Consider the following 17353-nt stretch of genomic DNA (forward strand, 5'->3'; position numbering starts at 1 on the left):
TACGGAGTGGAAGTTTGCTTATTATAGGAAGCTCAGTAACTTTGACTCCGGTTTTTTGTTTTTCTGTAGTCAGTTTATCAACTGTTCTATTTGTGGGGAAAAGGGTAGTTTGGGTCTAACAAGAGAACTGATTTTTGGTATTCTACTTCCAATTTCAGAGATAATTTTAGCATTGTGAAATTGCTTCTCCTTAAATATGACACAGTTTCTCATCACCTTCTTCATCATGGCCATTGGTACCATCAGATTAAATCAGTGAGGGGTAATTTCAACTTTGTAATAAGAAGTGGGACTCTAGAAATTTAAAAAATTGCTTTTTTTTTTTTTTTTTTTGGTGGTGGGTGTAAACGGCTGGCTAAAGTTTCAAAGCAGCATCTCTTCAAAGTTTCATTTTTTTGGATGAATAACAAATGCATTAAAAGAGGAGGAGGGGGAGGGAGTAGGGGGGAAATCAAAAACCAAGCCCAGAAGGGGAACACAGCACAGGTAGCTGACCACAACCTAACAGGCCAAAGAGGGCCCAAGGAAAAAAAAAGGGGGAAGGGGGGGGGGGGTTTGGAGGGATACAAGTCATCATGGGGGTGGGGAGAAGATAGGATCAAGGGGGAGAGACTCCCAGGAGATAATACTAAGCGTGTTTCTTGAGGAATCTCGAACTGCACATTGGGGAAGCAGAGAGAGCTTGGATCTGACTTCAAAGGAGATGGAATTTCAAATCATATTGAAGGATTTGGAGTTGGTAGTCCATCTTCTAAGGGTCCTTTCCATCCAAACATGATAGAAGGTGGTGCAAAAAGTAAGTTTCCCCGCAATGTCACAAATATTGCTAATCGTAAAAGTCATATCAATCTAGAACCATTCATGCAAAAGGGATTGCATAGGTCTCTTGGAAGGCTAATAAAACTGGAGGACTCGCTTCCAAATGGGAGAAGCAAAGGAGCAGGAGAAGAAGAGATGATTGACATTTTCAGTATTATTCCAACAAAGGTAGCAAACTGAAGGAACCTGGATATGTTTGTGGATTAGGAAAGATTGGGTAGGAAAACAGATGGAGAGGGTGCGCCAAGTAGTGAATGAGTGGCAGGGAATTTGATCTTTGAACCAAACAATGTTGCGCCATTGAAATGCGGGGCCTCTAGCTCTAACAAAATCCCAAGCAAGGGGAGGTGAAGAGGCCAATCGGGGAGAGGGACCAAATGACTTGATCACCTCTGCCTCTGTGGCCGAGGGGATGGGGGGGAGGAAAGACCAGAGATCCAAAAGTGGGGGAGAGGAAGGAGGGGGACACCAGATGCCAGGAGAGGATGGAAGAAACAGGGGAATTTCTAGGGAGCCCAGAAGAGTAATAGCACTAGCAAAGACCGTCGGAAAAAGAATACCAGCAAAGTGCTAGGGGTCTAGCCAAAGAGAAGTAGAGAGACTGTCTCTAATAGAGAAAGAGATGGCAGGAAGAATAAGAGGTCTCGCTAAGAAGATGTTACGCCACACCCAGGCGTATAATGCCCAATTTTATTAAATACTCCCACATTGTAAGTTTTAAGAGTATGATGCCCAATCATACAGAACTAAGAAAACAAGGAGGCCAGTATGTAGTCTTAAAAGTACAAAACAAAATAATAGATTCTGCATTGAAATGGCATAGTCAAAAAGTTACTGATGGGATATAGTTGCTGACGAGTGCCCATTTGAGATGAAAAGTTAGTAGTGGGTGGATGAGGTTGAGAAGAAAAACAAAAAAAAAAAATCATCAAAGAAATAAACAGAGATTTATAAACTATAAACCATAAGCTTACCCTTCTGCATAAGAAAAGATTTTGAAACCAAAAATGATCATTACCCTTATGTGCATGGTTTTGACTTAGGTTAGAATATGCAGAGGTAGACAGTTAATTTAAAACTTTAAATACAGCAGCTGTGAATAATCCAAGCAAACCAGCCCCACAAACTGAATAATAAAGAAAGAGGATTCCCAATAAAGCCAAAAAGAATAATAATAATAATAATAATAACTTGCTTGATTCTAGGGTTCCTCTTTCAACAGAAGTCATAGAATGATAACCACCCACCCACAACACCTCTTATCATTAAGAATGACTTCTTTTCTTTTCTTGTTTCTTTTTAAAAGATAATTCTGGATGGATCTCAAGGATAGGGTGGTGGGGCAGATAGGATATATTCAGTCATTGTATCTCTCACTCTCGAAACAATGAAAAGAAAGGCATAAAGACTTTGAAAGTAGGATGTGATAGTGATGGGAAGCTATGAGTGTGAAAGAGGATTTTTGCAATATCCGTGTTCTTTCCTGCAGTAAAGGACTAGACAAAAATGGGTGTCTACTGTAGTGTCTACTTCCTACAATTCTACATCATATGCCCCACTCCCATTTAGAGTTAAATCGATTAATACCTAAAGCTGACCTTCTATTACTTGCACTGGAAGTCTCTTGTTAATCTTTCTGAGAGGAGTAGCAGCTTTCCATCTATTTATCTCTGTGGCTGTGAATAGAATAGTCTGGGTCTCTGGGTCCGCATGGTTCAAAGTAATAGCTCCTTTTATTGGTTTCAGATTCAATCAGGTGAAATTTTTATTCACTTTTGCTCTTCTCCTTGTTGAAATTTGGGTGTAAACTGTTTTGTAAAGTGAAAATAAGGACAGATACAGTGGAAAAATAAAATTTTGCAATTAATTTTTCAAACAGTGATCATAGTTAGTAAATTTGGGAACGGCAATAATATAGGAATGAATACGTACATTTATTAAATGGACTATTCGGAAATAATACTTTTAATAAATTCAACGCAATAATATGTGAACAAAAATAGTATAATATATGTTTAATACGATTTTTCTACCCAAAAAAAAAATGTTTAATATGATTGTTTTAAAAAAATATAGAAACAAAAATACGGGTTTATTCTGACTAACCTAATGTTGTCTTTAGATAGAATCTCATGGCTTCATTAAATAACTTTAGACCAAAATCATATCTTAAAATTAATTGAATAAAAAATACGACATTGCAAAACATTGAGAGTTATTGTGCACATAATCTTACAACAGCGTAAAGCATGGTTTCAAGTATCAATATCGTATCGGCTGTATTGGATTGATATCAGTTGAGACGAATTCTGATTGAGTATTCATATCCTTTCAAGGGTAAAACAGTAAAAAAATTATACTTTTTAAAGAAAGCGAGGCAAAACAGGCTGATACATGTCGATTGGATCGGTATACCAATACCGTACCCTAAATCCATGGTGTGAAGAATGGGTTTCAAAAAGTGTTCATGAGTGAATGTAGGCCCCATTGAAATTCTCTCCTTGTTCTTTCAGCCAAAAAATACTGTAGAACCATTTTATTATTCTTTTATGGAGCCACTATTTTAGCACTTTAAATATACAAAAGGAATCACATAAGGTGGTGTGGAAAGATTATTTTAATGGAAGATGAACTGATTGATCATGGGGGTATAATGAAAGGTACCAAAAATTCTCTCCATCTCTCAATTCATCCTTATATATATATATATATATATATATATATAGTGCTTGTTTCTTGTCTTTTAACAACAATGATTCAGACATGTCTAATTATTTACTTGTCTGGTACCACTCTCTAGCAAAAGGTGGTGCTTCACTATTATAGTTTTATACTTTAACTGAGTCTTTCATGTTTCCAAGTAAGGTAAGGTGAAGCCACTCTATTGGATTTCTTTCCTCCCTCTTCATTTTCTGAATTGAAAATTTCAAACTCATGTACCATAAGATGGAGGCAAATCCATGAGCTTTGATCCTCTGCAACCAAAATATGGAACCAGTTATTCAGATCTCCACCCCAATATATACATTTCATAAGTACATTCTTACTTGGTTAATGGAGTAATTAGGTTCTTGAAGAGAGAGAAATGGAGGGAACCCATCAAGATAAGACTTAGCACTACTCTTAAACATGAAATGGAGTATTCAGAATATGAATTAAGTGACCATAGAAAGGAAACCCACATTACCCACCCACATAGCCTTCATCAAATTCTATTGGTCTATAGGGTGATTGAAATTGAATATTTGAATGGATTTAAACAGTATTTGTAAGATGTAATCCTATCCTTTTCATGGTCATAAATGTAATTAAAAAGATGACATTTGAAAGTTAAAGCTTATAACCCTACTAATATCCTTCCACTACATAAACATTCATTAAAATGTGTTTTTTTTTTTTTTTTTTTTTGCTAATGACGGGTATCCAGACCTTCGACTTGACTAGTTCCACGAGCCCAACTTTCACTAAAAGCAGTGAAAAGCACTAAACACCCTCGTGTGAGTGGCTCAAGGTGTGCCAAGTGAGAGTCGAACTTAGGACGTTTGAATTTACGGCTCATATCAAGTTCATAATTCACCAACTGCGCAAATGTGCTTATAAGTAATACGAAAAGTATCTCAAATCAATTACAATACCATATAGGAAACTTGGAATGATGACAATTGGATACAACAAGATTCTATGTGATGAATTGCTCTACTATTATGACCTTTTAATATTATTTGTTGGAACTAACGTGTAATTCACAAAATATGTTGAGCAATTATAAGGATGGTTGTATTGGCTTGGTATCGGTTGACACCAATACTGATTTGACACCGATACTGCTATCCATCCCTAAAATAGTATGGATGAGAGTAAAAATATTATTTAAAAAAAAAAAGTATGATATAGGTATTTTTTTAGGGCAATACCATCCATTGGACGATATTGGTTCTGATATCGATATGGTTGATACCAATACCTAAAACCATGATCATAATCATTAATTAGATTTTATTTTATTTTTTTGGGTAGGATTAGAAATTTTGAAGGACATGTCCCCTAGTAGAATTAGAAATTTTGAAGGACATGTCCCCTAAAAATGATAGTTCTATATCCTGAAAGAAAGTTGCACCAAAAATAAATAAATAAAAATAGATCTGGAAAGACAGCTCGGGTCTCATATTGGCTATTACATCTAAGAGAAACCAACCTTATATCTCATGAGAATATCCTCTGTAACATCTCAATCCCAAAACACTACAAAGAGAAATAGGAGAAATGAATCAAATGGTCAAATGTAATCCAGGTGTGGGATCTATAGCCCTTGAAAATGTTAGAGAGTAGAAGATTTTTTTTTTTTGGGTTAAGTTGCTAAGAGTGGAACTTGGAAGTAAGAGGAATCTAGGTTAACCTGTATTAGAGCTCTTTCGGTCGTGTAGATAATAATTGATAATTACCAGAAGAGCTGATTGTTATAAGAAGACTCACTCATCCACCCGTCCACTAACTGATAAGACTCCCACGTCATTTAGATTAGATTTAGACTTAATTTGTGGAAAACATCCGTGGCGGTGATGATAGTCACCCATGACAAACACAGACTTTTCTCCCCTTCCCAACAGCAACTCCCCAATTTACCACTACTCCTCCACTCCGGCCTCTCCACTTGTGGCCTTGCGCCAACACCCCCCACCAACCCCCAAAAAAAATAATAAAAGAGAAACAAGAAAAGGAAATAGTATACTAATCAGAATCGTCCAAAGCACGTAACTAACTACCGCCCTAAAAATAAAAATATAGGGAAAAAGAATAGAAAAAAATCTGAGGGGAGTCACTCCGTTCTATTTCCTATAGGGAAAAAGAATAGAAAAATATCTGAGGGGAGTCACTCCGTTCTATTTCCTTTGCTCTCTCTCTCTCTCTCTCTCTCTCTCTCTCTCTCTCTCTCTCTCTATATATATATATATATATATATCTCTCTCTCTCTATATATATATATATATATACACATGTTTCATGTTTGTGTATCTCACACCAAGACAATGGAGAGACGAAACCAAGGAAATATCATAATATAATATATAAAATATAACCCCGCCGCTCCCATTATACAATTGTAGAATCCCATCTCCTTCCCCCTGTTTGGAAGTTGAAACTCTCTCTCTCTCTCTCTCTCTCTCTCTCTCTCTATCCCTTTTCACTGCAGCAACATTGGATCTTCTCAAGCGGCTTCTTTCTCTTTCTCTTGGCCTCTGTAATCCCCCAACCCACCACCCATGACCTTCTCTCCTCCTAAATACGAATAATGAAACCATTATATATCTCCCTTGAGGACAGGCCACCAATATCGATCAAGAAATGAATTTTGTCGAGGTGGGGGGGGGGGGGTAGGGGAAGGACCAGCCAGCTTCTTCTCAAATGAATCCTCACGCCCTCTCCAAATGGCGCTGACGTGTGTGCCGTGCGGCCGCCATCTTTAGTCTTCCTGTAATACACCACCAAATCAGCAGAATATGACAAGATTCTCTGGATTTGATTTCGACAAACTTCCACCATCTTACTCTTCTGCTTTGCTTCCCTTACCTGCTCTTCATCTTGGGCTTGTTTCTTTCTTTCTTCCTCATCTCTTCTCAGGCTGCCAGCAGGCATGCAAAGTGTCACTTCCTGGTCAAAGAAACCCGCCATCCCCTTCATAAATATTCATATATGTTCCTCCCCAACCAAAATTTTTTTTAACATGTCTTTTTCCTCGCACCGGAAGGGGGGGGAAGGGAATTGAATTTACTCACCCGCGGGTTGCTTCTGTTCAGCTGGTTTCACGGACACGGTGGGCATTGTATGCATGTAAGGGAAGGCCGCAGACATTAGTTGATGTGCGTTCCCTGCTGTCTGAGCAGCAAATTGGGCAGCTTGCAATAGCCCTGATGGCGGCATCACTCCTTTTACACCATTCACAGCTGCAGCCGCTGCAGCAACAGCTTTGGCTGGATCCGAGGTCATCGATGGTTGACATAGTGACAGCATACCATTGGAAGGTGCACCTGAGGCCCCTTGCTGCTGCTGTTGATCATTTTGCCGTCTTTGGTGATAATACCCAGTCGTGCTTGTGGTGGTTGTTGTGGTGGTCGTTGTTGTGTTAATTGACTGGGGCGACGGAGCTTGCAAATAGGCAGCATTGGTGAAATATAGTTGGGGCTGCTGCAAAGTATGCTTTTGCATATTATGCTGCTGCTGCACCACCTGCAACTGCCCACAGGAACTCGGGGCAGTGTTCATGTGAGAATTGCCAATGATGGATGGCACATTCCTTCCACCCACTGGAGATGACTTCCTACTGTGTCCAGCAGATTGGGAGCTCTTGTGTTGTTGAGAAGGTAGCACAGGAGATGAACCCGACTTACCACCAGTGGAACTCGTCCTGGGGCTTCCCCCTGCACCCTTGGAAATCGATGATGTTGGTGGGGAACCCACCACCACAGGCGGGGATGGAGACTGGTTATTCATGGGAAGCTGTTGCCCCTGAGCTGCTGTTGCTTGTTTTGTGTTCACCCCAAATGATATGTGTGTGTGACCCTGTTGAATCCTGCTTTGCTGCTGAGGGAGATTCTTCAGGGAGGATGTGGAAGTTGAAGACTGCGAAGGCGAAGGGACAGTGGAACCCATTGTCCTCCCTGAATTTTTCCATTGGGGTGACTGGGCAGGGCTACTGCCTTGGATAAGGGCCTGTGGGAAAACCACATTTGGAAACTTGGCAGATGAAGGGAGGCAATCTGAGTAGACACTGGCATTGCTGGATGACGGTGTTTTACTACGAGCTGCTACAGCTGCTGCAAACTGTTCAGGCATATGCTGCTGCTGCTGTTGCTGTTGCTGTTGCTGCCGCTTAAGCTGAATCAGTTGTTGCTGTTGTTGTTGCTGATGCTGAGTAATGGGAGAACTAGCTGGGGCAGCAGTAGTGGATGTAGAAGTTGAGGTGCTTGGACGAGCAGCTCGATTGCCATTGATAGGAGCTGAAATGAGATTGAGAGTCCGGGCAGAACTATCAATAACAGTATTGCCCAAAACTGAGGACACAGAAGGATCCGTTGAATCTGGTCGGGAGAAGGCAAGAGACTGCCCCACACCCACTGTGGCCTTCCCTGCTACCCCCTTTCTTTTATCCTCTACATTACTCGAGTCACCACTAATCTTCCTTTCCTCGGAAATATGGTGGTGCTTCTTCTGTTGAGCTGCCTGAGCGGCAGCTGCGGCCATCTGGTAACTATGTCTAGCCGCTTCAGGAAGGCTCTGGAACATCGCATGATTCTGAGCCATGGTCGAGAAATCAGCCTTCCCTGCTGTCCCCTTTCTTTCATCCTCTACATTAATTGAGTCACCACCAGTCTTCCCTCCCTCGGAAATATGGTGGTTCCTCTTCTGTTGAGCTGCCTGAGCAGCAGCTGCGGCCATCTGGTAACTATGTCTAACCGCCTCAGGGAGGCCTTGGAACATTGCATGATTCTGAGCCATGGATGAGAAGGCGGCCTTCCCCACTGTCCCCTTTCTTTCATCCTCTCCATTAATTGAGTCACCACCAGTCTTCCCTCCCTCGGAATGGTGGTTTTTCTTTGGTTGAGCTGCCAGTGCAGCAGCCATCTGGTAATTATGTCTAGCTACCTCGGGAAGGCTCTGGAAAATTGCATGATTCTGAGCCAAGGACGAGAAGTCACCCTTCCCTGCTGCCCCCTTTCTTTCATCCTCTACATTAATTGAGTCACCACCAGTCCTCCCTTCCTCAGAAATATGATGGTTCTTCTTATGCTGAGCTGCCTGAGCAGCAGCGGCGGCAGCCATCTGGTAACCATGTCTAGCCGCCTCAGGAAAGCTCTGGAAAATCGCATGATTCTGAGCCATGGAAGAGAAGTCAAGGCCCTGGGCCGTAGCAGCTCCATTGAAAGAGGCAAATGACATTGCAAATGCTTGAGATGGGAGGAGTTCCACTCCACTCTTCAAGCTTTGTTGCTGCTGTTGCTGCTTCTCACCATGACTCCCAGTACCACCACCACCACCCAATGCAGCAGGCGATATCAAGGCAAAGTTCTGTGGATGAATGGGCATTGCAAAATTCTGCCCATAGATGCTCTTTTGAGCATGTGGAACTCGACTATCTGCAGTTGATGGGCTATCTTCTCCACCAGCTTCACCCTCATGTTGGCGAGATTGGTTGGGTGCAGGGACAGGATGATTCTGTTGCTGCTGCTGCTGATGCAATTGCATTGGCAGACGGTTCTTTGTGGCAGTAAAGTTATTTGAGCTTCCACCCCCACCATTGTTGCCACCACCTTGCAACAGCTGCTGCTGAGCCTGCTGATGTTTCTGTGATGATGAAGAGCCACTTGATGTTGTTGTGTTTGGGTGACCCTGCTGTACTGCTTGGGGCTGTGAATGAGACTGTTGTTGTGCCTGCTGTTGAAGCTGTGACGGATGTATCATCTGAGGAGGATAGAAAGACCCATTGATGAAAGACATTGCCTGAGCAGGGCTTCCTCCTCTATAAGGTGGTGGAGCTCCAACGTGAGCAGGAAGAAATGGATAACCATTGTTCTGCAACATTGCTAAATACTGAGCTTCATTGGCAGCCAAATTAGGGTAATTGAAGCTGACAGTTGGGATAGTTCCTGGTGCCATAGATGAAGAGCTTGCTGGAACAACCGGGCCAGAATTAGCTGCACCAGGCAGAACTGCATTGCCTGTGGCTACAACAGACTTCACAGCCCCAGATCGGGACCCCGCAGCTACAGCTGCCTGCTGCTGACTGAGTGGAAAAATGAAGGCTGGGCCATGCTGGGAGAAAAAGGGAAAAAAAAAATAATAAATTCCTCCCCTTAATGGATTAAATAAACAACTAGAAGCGTCATTCTGGATTAGGTACCTACCAATAAATTACCAGCTGCTGCTGGCTGAGGAGCTTGCTTCATCACAAGCTGCTTTCTCTGTGTGGCATCCATGAAGTTGGCAGCCGCAGGGGCAGAGCTTTTGTCTTTGGCATTTTGACCCGAAATGGTGCTTGAGGCCTGGACTTTGTCTTGCACCGAGATCAAACTCCTACCCGCTAAGTTTCCTTGTAATGGGTTTCCATGAATCACGCTTTCCGTTGGGGGTGCGACATTAAGATTATATGGCTTGGCCCCATACATAGATGCAGAACCAGCTGCTGCAGACCAGAATGGATTCATCCTTGTAAACTGTTGGTGATAGTTTATGTTCCTAGCAATGTAGTAATGGGTCGCACACCTTTTCGGTCGCGGTTGAGAAAGAACAAAATGGGGCGGCTGCAATTATAATTCCCCAAACACCAACACAAGAAATCCCATCAGCGTGCTTAATTGGACAACCGAACCGAAAATATTTGGAATATGTAGAAAAAATTAATAATAAGAAGACGGGGGATGTACCTGTACAGCCGCCGTCGAAGATGCGGTGCTCCCGTCCAAGGGAAGGACTGCTTGGAGAGGTGGCATATATCTGCTTACGACGATGCAGTTACTAAGGGCCACATAAGAAGATCTACTGTACGGACTTACTGACGAATAATCGAAAAAAGAAAGAAAAGAGGTAACATAGGAGAGAATCTGATTCGCACCCAAGAGAAGGAAGCCCGCCTGGCCAACCTGGTAGAGTCATCTGCGGAGGCAAAGACGTTGACTGGGCTGAGAAAAAAGAAAGCAGAAACATCATCAGCAATCCGAGAGCGTCGGACCAAGTTTAACAGAACCAGAAAAAAAAATTCTGAAACTAAATCCTGGTTACCAGTTTTCTCCGTTTTCGGATCGTGCCTAGTAGCAGTTTTGGGCTGTTGCTGCTGTTGTTTGCTGCCACTGATACTACCCGTGCCACCATCCTTATCCGGCTTCTCCAAATCAAACTGCAGATCGAGGATCCTCTCCTTATTAGCTAGCTGCTTCTGCGATTCAGATTCTTCCACTAGTTGTTCCGTCTTCTTCTCTTCCAATCGAACTTCTCCTGCATCCGGCAGAGCAATTTTCTCCATCTTCTCCTCTGCCGTCGGAGCCTCTGCCTTAGGCACCTGAAAACAACCCCCCGCCCCAAAAAAGAAAAGAAAAAAGGAGAATAGGAAGAGCAACAAATTAGCAATAATTGAGGTTGATGGTGCGCGGCAGAATACAGAGGGGAGACCTTCTCACCATTTCGACATCTGGAGCAATAGATTTAGGATCTGATACGCTTTCTACATCACCATCTCTTTCCGGAGATGATTTCAGTGGCGGAGGAGCCTGTGGAGGAGAGGAAAATCGTCAGTGATCTGCCAGAAAAATAACGAAGTAATCGAACAAGATTGAAGTAAATTATTCACCATGAGATCGATCTTAAACTTCTCCTCCCGCTTGCATTCAACCTCTGCAGCCGTTGAGATCCTACAAAATTCAAAAGAAAAATGTAAAGAAACTGAACAAAATAATAATAATAATAATCCAGCTATCTCATCCTACTAAGGGATGGGGAAGACATGTAAGAGATCTATGACGCTCACGTTTTCGTGGCTGTCGCATCCTCAAGATCAACATCCAATTTGGTACAAGGGGGAGATTCCTTTTTAGGCGACGGGACTTCCTCCCGCGTCTGAACCCCTACCCGAGTTTCTGATTCTTCAGTTAACGGCTTCAGATCAGATACCATATTGCTTTCCGCTTTCACAGGTGCCGATTGAGGCAGCTCTAATGAAGACACAGCCGCAGCGGGTTGAGAAGAACCCAGATCAACAGAGGGCCCAGCATTATGACTGGCAGAACCTGAGTTCTTCTCCGATTTGGGGGAAGAAGTTTCCGATTTTGCAGGCCGTTCATTCTCAACTTTAGCTGCAGGAGACGAGATGGAACCGTTGCGACCAGTGACACCAGCAGGACTCTCCTCCTCGAGCTTTACGGGTCGAGGTCTCTTCCTCTTTGGAGCTGCAGATGCCCAGAAAAACAAAAAAAAAAAAAACAAAAAAAATTTAATCAGGACCAGAAGATTTCCAAAAATAAGACTACATCTCAGGAAAGATTTTAACTGCGTGGACGACTACCAGCTCAATACACTACTTACCCACAACTGGCAACGAAGTGGTGGAAGTACAAGAATTCTGAGGCAATAACAACGGCTGATGTGCCGCCGCCGGAGCTGATGTTGAGATCGGAGAAGAAACTCTCGATCTCACCTCATTACTGGATCCATTAGTATCTTTGGAATCTAACTTCTGCGATGCATTTACAAGATTTTCTTGCTTCGGAGGGCATTGCGATTGCCTCATCAATCCGTACAGAACCTCTGCAACCTCGATTTCGATGTCCTCCTGATTTGACGATGAGGACTTGGACATCTTCGACGGCCGGAGCTTGGGCCCTAGAGGTTTCTGTAATAACAAACGCTCAAACAATCATTTGTTGAGTTCCCGGAGAAACAAAAGAAGCGAAAAACAGTCGGGTCAAAAGAAATTAACCATCTTCTTCCGCACAGAAACATTGGATGAGGACGGCGAGATCGGAGCTGGCGATGCTGCTGTGGCATTCGGCCTAGCCGGCGAAGTTGAAGCTTGCCGGTGAATCTGCTCCGCCCCGCCTCCACCTGGAATACTGTTTGACATCCAACATTCGTGCGACCTTTTGGCGGAGGCTGCAAAGAGCAAAAGTTAAACGGCTCAGGGAAAAGAAAAAACAAATCCGATTGAAATCCACAGACAAGTATACGAAACCCAATTCCCCTGTCCCTCCCCTCCTCACGCACACTCTACCTGACCGAGCTTTTCGCGGCACTGAGACTCCGATCATCTCATCGGCAACCTTCCACGTAGGGGCTGCTCTAACCATCTTCGCTGGTGGGAAGCTCTTCCGTTGGTGATGATGGTTCGATAGTGAGGACGAAGTTCCAGGATTCGGAGGCGGCATCCGAAGCCCACCAGAATCCTCATCCTCATCCTCCTCTTCCTCATCTATACTTTCTTCCGTACTATCCTCTCCTCCATCCTCTCTATTACTTCCATGCATCAATCTATCGCCTCTCCTTCGCTTGTTTCGACTCGACCGATCCCGATCTCTATCCTTTTTGTTCACTCGATCTCTTAACCTCGCCGTTTCCTGCAACTCCACGATTCCATCTTCCTCTGTAAACAGAAAAACAAGAAGAAAATACAAGAAACAGTCAAAATCAAGAAGGAAATGTTCAATAATCTAGAACCAGAAAGAAAAAGAACTGAAAAAAAAAATCCAACCAGGTGAATCTCTCAGACTACCACTTCTATGTCGCCGTCTCGACAATCCGTTCGTAGCCGCCATACTTCCTCTTCTAGCTTCTCTATTCCTATCCATCTCTTCTTATCTCTTCATTAAATCAATCAAAGAGACCCATCAATCTCACCGTCTCACACCTTTCTAAGAGGTCTCTCAACCGGATTTCAGCCATAATTCGCCAGATTTCCAGCCAAGACCACCACAGACTGCAGATTCCGAACAGATTGAAGGACAAAAAGGAGAAAAACGCAGCTTTCGATTATTTTCTCCCTCCCTTCCGCTAGGGACTCCTCTCTTCTCTCTTCTCTCTTCTCTCTTCTCCCACTCTCCAACTCTTTCTGCTTTCCTTTCTTCACTCTTCTGCGTAATCCCATCTGCTTTTTGGTTTTTCACTTCTCCACAAAACCCACTCCGAAGCTGATGTAGACGGTTAGGATCACTCTTCGACCTCCGAGAATTGATCTCCTCCGTTAGATCAACTTTAAATCGCACGGCTGCAGTTGGCTATATGCCTACGTGGCAGAAAGCCAACCGTCTGACGAACAGTAGTGCGGGTAGTATTACCTATCGCCACGTGTCACATTCACTCATCCCGTAATTACACACACCAGTCACTGCCCTCTCGATATATTCTGATCAGTCGCTTGACGACACCAATATCAACACGATGGCATCTGTCCTTCACAGGCTATTACCAGTTACCAGGTAACCGGTGGAAGATTTTAAAGCTGCAGATACTGTCCACATCGGACCAAACTCCGAAGCTACCGCCTCTCACCGGAAAATATAGGCACGAGCCGGTCAAATCATTAATTTCACTTCCAAGGCTTTTAATTTATGTTTGTTGTCACACTTTATTTCCTTACTATATGGGGTTGACTGTTGGGCCCACCACGAAAGCTACCCCGTAGGAGTAATCCGACGGGAGAAGCTCAAGTGTTCGGTCATCGAGACTCTTAAGAGCGTTGGATTGTAATCTGACGTGGCGAGAGAAACAGTCTGACGAATATCAGACACGGAACCGAACGGACAGGAGAGTCGTAGCTGTCAGCGAATCAACCAGTTTCTTACGTGTGTGTTTAACGGAGTGAAAGATCCGTGCCATCGACATCAGGTCATCCAACGGTTGAGAAAGAAAGTTTAGAGTGGGAGATGGGTCACGGAAGTAACGACACAAAGGGGTTGGGTGTGGGGTCCACGTCATCTGGTGGATCTCTATTTTTTTTTTTTTTTTGTGGAATGGTGTATCTCTAGTCTCTAGTATTATTTAGTCGCGGGACCTTTTGTCGCGGTAGCCCACATGGCAGTTGTGGTGACGTCATGGAGGGGTCCACTTAAGAAACCTACCTCCCCTACTAATAGGATACCCCTCAAAGTCAATATAAACGGCAAGGTAGAAGTGAATGTTTGAGGACTAGAGAGAGGGAGAGAGAGAGAGAGAGAGAGAGGGGGGAACGGAAAACAAAACAAAAAGCTAATACGAGCCAACCCTTTTATAAACTCTTACGTCTTTCCATCGACTTGCTTTTCACGGGGATTATAATAATGGGGAAGAGGTGGGTTTTTAAAATTGAAAGATAGCGTAAAATCAGGTGAGCCAGATGGCTTATTAGGGAAAGATACAGGGTTGGAGAGTATTACACGTGGCAATTGAATGGTTGTTTTTATTCGTCGCCTCAGATCTCGTTGCTTGCCTACCTCCCTCTTAACACCAAATATCAAATATCTTACACTTTTTTCTTTGGGATTTTTTCTTATAATAGTAAATGGGAAAATGACAGATATGCTAGCATAATATCTAGAAATTAGATATACTAACGAATAATGGCCGTCAGATGATGGATAAAAGATCTCATCCGTTTATAATTTTTATCTTACAAAACTTACTCAATATCACCGCTCCACCTTCTTCCTTCCCCTTTTTCTCATCTGCTCCTACTCCAGCTCCGTCTACTTTCCAAAAAAAATTGCAGTGAACTCTCAGGACTCTCTTTCCCAGTCCAATGTCCCTCTCTCTCTACTCTCGGCTTCGGTATTGGTGGTTGAGCTTCTTCATTGTTGGAATCGATTTTAGAGATCGACGGCCTTGGCTAGATTGATGGCCTCATTGGTGTGTTCACCCAAGGACTGGAGCACTGATCAGGTCTGGGCGACGTCGGTGATCACCTTGGTCATGGCGGCTGGGAGATCTACATCTGGAGCACCGATCAGGTCTAGGCGGTCTTCCTTCCCCTTTTTCTTACTAGCTCTGAAGAACGAGAAGCAACATGATTGAGAGGTTCAGCTTTGGGGACATGGTAAGATACGGGAGGACCATGGTACTCAATAACAATGGAGTAGTCAAGGTGATCTTCATCAAGCAAGGAAGAAGAATCAGGAGGGAGCATTTTAAGCAGCGCCTTATCCCATGTCTTCTCTTGCTTTGCTCCACTCGCCATTACTAAAAGCTTCTGAACAAAAATTAAGCTTCGAGAATCAAAATATTGTTTGTATCTGAATCCAATAATCTTCCATGAAAGAACGAAGGTTTAAATCTAGGGGTTTTAGTGGGAAATGAAAGAGAAAGCTTTCTCTGCAAGAACAGAGTGAGAGAGCTGGGGTTGACATGAGTGGCAATAACATCGGGGGTGACGATTGACGGGAAAGAGAGTCCTGAGAGTTCAGAGATCGATGACCTTGGTAAGATTGATGACCTTATTAGGGCATTCACTCAAGGACTGGAGCACCGATCAGGTCTGGGCGACGTCAATGACCACCTTGGTCATGGCGGTGGGGAGATCTATGTTTGGAGCACCGATCAGGTCTGGGTGATGTCGGTGACCACCTTGGTCATGGTGGCCGGGAGATCTACCTCTTTCATACGAGGCATCTGCTCCATCAACAGCGGTGGTGCCAACTACTTCGCTTTCTTCGGCTAGATCCGATAAATGAATGATTTTTTCCAGCGAGGAGAGAGAGAGAGAGAGAGTAAAGGTGTTGCAACCGTGTATTGAAAATTTGTCTATCTTCTCTCCATCCAACGGTTCAATTCATGTTGATCAAATCCTACGGTCAAAATGCCGCTAGCATTCCTAATTCCTAGGTATTATGCTGGCATACCTATCCCTCTCCCATAGTAAATATATGATATTCAAGGGACAATAGTTTAGTATAACACCTAGGTGACGGAAGTTTTTTTCTCATTAAAAAAGAATAAAAAATTACCACGTTTAAAACAAAACAAAACAAAAAAATACTTATAAATGTAACAATGGCATGTATTATTTTCGAAAATCACAAGATAAATCTGAGTCATTCATTTTTATAAATTTATTAAAAACAACTTCGCCTTCAGTGACCTTCACTGGAGACCTCCCTCCGTTTTCACAATTGTTTTTTTCTCTCTCTCTATTTTGCTACAACTTCGAAGTCAAATAGATCCAAGGACCAACTTAATGATGGCTAATTCGGGTCCACCGTTCTAAGGGTATTAATTGGTTTGTTTTGGTTTAAACGTTGTGGTTCAGTTCGATTCATATTTATTTAGTTGAAACCAAAATCGCACCATTTATTAAACGGTTGCACTTTCTGAAATCGCAATCGTTTAGTAAATGGTTTCAGTTCCAAGGTTTTTAAACGGTTTCGGTTTCACGGTTTTAAACAATTTTGGTTTCAGTTTATTCCATACGGTTTATAAATGGTTAGCAATCGATTTGTTAGTTTATTCGCATGTTTACTAAAATTTGTTTTTAGTGATAAACAATTCAATCTTCACAATGTGAAATGCAAACTGTTATGTTTGTTAAAACAACCAAACAACTAAGTAAAAGAAAATATTACATTGAGAAAGTGAAATGCAAACAAAACTACTAAATACTAATGAACACCGGTAGTAGTGGTAGATGATGCTAAAGAAGGAGTAAAAGGCTTTGAAAACACATCTTCAAAGACTTTAAATAATTCATCTTCATCCGTCTCATCTATATAAAAGAAGAAAACAATTACTTAAAATATGAAACTAATATCCAAAGAATTTCATATGAGGTTAAAAGAAAAAATATTACCTCCAAAAGTCGCATCATATATCCAATCATGCAAGCATACCAAAGCTTCAAAATCCCAATCGTTTTTACTTTATGACTTTTATATTTTTGGAAATGATATACCGATTCTACCCCTGCCTTATTTAATAGTTAAACAAGTTTATCAGATCGGTTTTGATGGTTTAAACGGTTCGATTTTTATGGTTTCAATTTGGTTTGAAACCAATGGGTTAAACAGCTTGGTTCAGTTTCGACCCGTTT

General features: G+C 42.5%; 1 protein-coding gene across 6 annotated transcripts; it reads right to left on the reverse strand.

Moving 5' to 3' along the window:
* Positions 1-5851: 5851 nt before the first annotated feature.
* LOC122090756 (protein TIME FOR COFFEE-like) lies at positions 5852-13444 on the reverse strand. Of its 6 annotated transcripts, none has more exons than XM_042660467.1 (14): positions 13052-13444; positions 12575-12943; positions 12284-12456; positions 11890-12196; positions 11336-11753; positions 11159-11219; positions 10989-11078; positions 10834-10870; positions 10594-10794; positions 10427-10493; positions 10239-10308; positions 9720-10115; positions 6594-9627; positions 5852-6468 (listed from the first exon to the last, which is right to left on the reverse strand). In XM_042660467.1, the coding sequence occupies exons 1-14, from the start codon at positions 13146-13148 to the stop codon at positions 6425-6427; spliced, it is 5364 nt and encodes a 1787-aa protein (XP_042516401.1). In that variant the 5' UTR covers positions 13149-13444; the 3' UTR covers positions 5852-6424. The 6 variants fall into 6 exon arrangements, with proteins under 6 accessions (XP_042516401.1, XP_042516403.1, XP_042516399.1 ...); XM_042660469.1 differs by having other exon boundaries at positions 5852-6289; positions 6388-6439; positions 10594-10870; XM_042660465.1 differs by having other exon boundaries at positions 5852-6289; positions 6388-6468; positions 10594-10870.
* Positions 13445-17353: the final 3909 nt, after the last annotated feature.

This window comes from Macadamia integrifolia, chromosome 10, assembly GCF_013358625.1.
Source record: "Macadamia integrifolia cultivar HAES 741 chromosome 10, SCU_Mint_v3, whole genome shotgun sequence".
Lineage (NCBI taxonomy): Eukaryota > Viridiplantae > Streptophyta > Magnoliopsida > Proteales > Proteaceae > Macadamia > Macadamia integrifolia.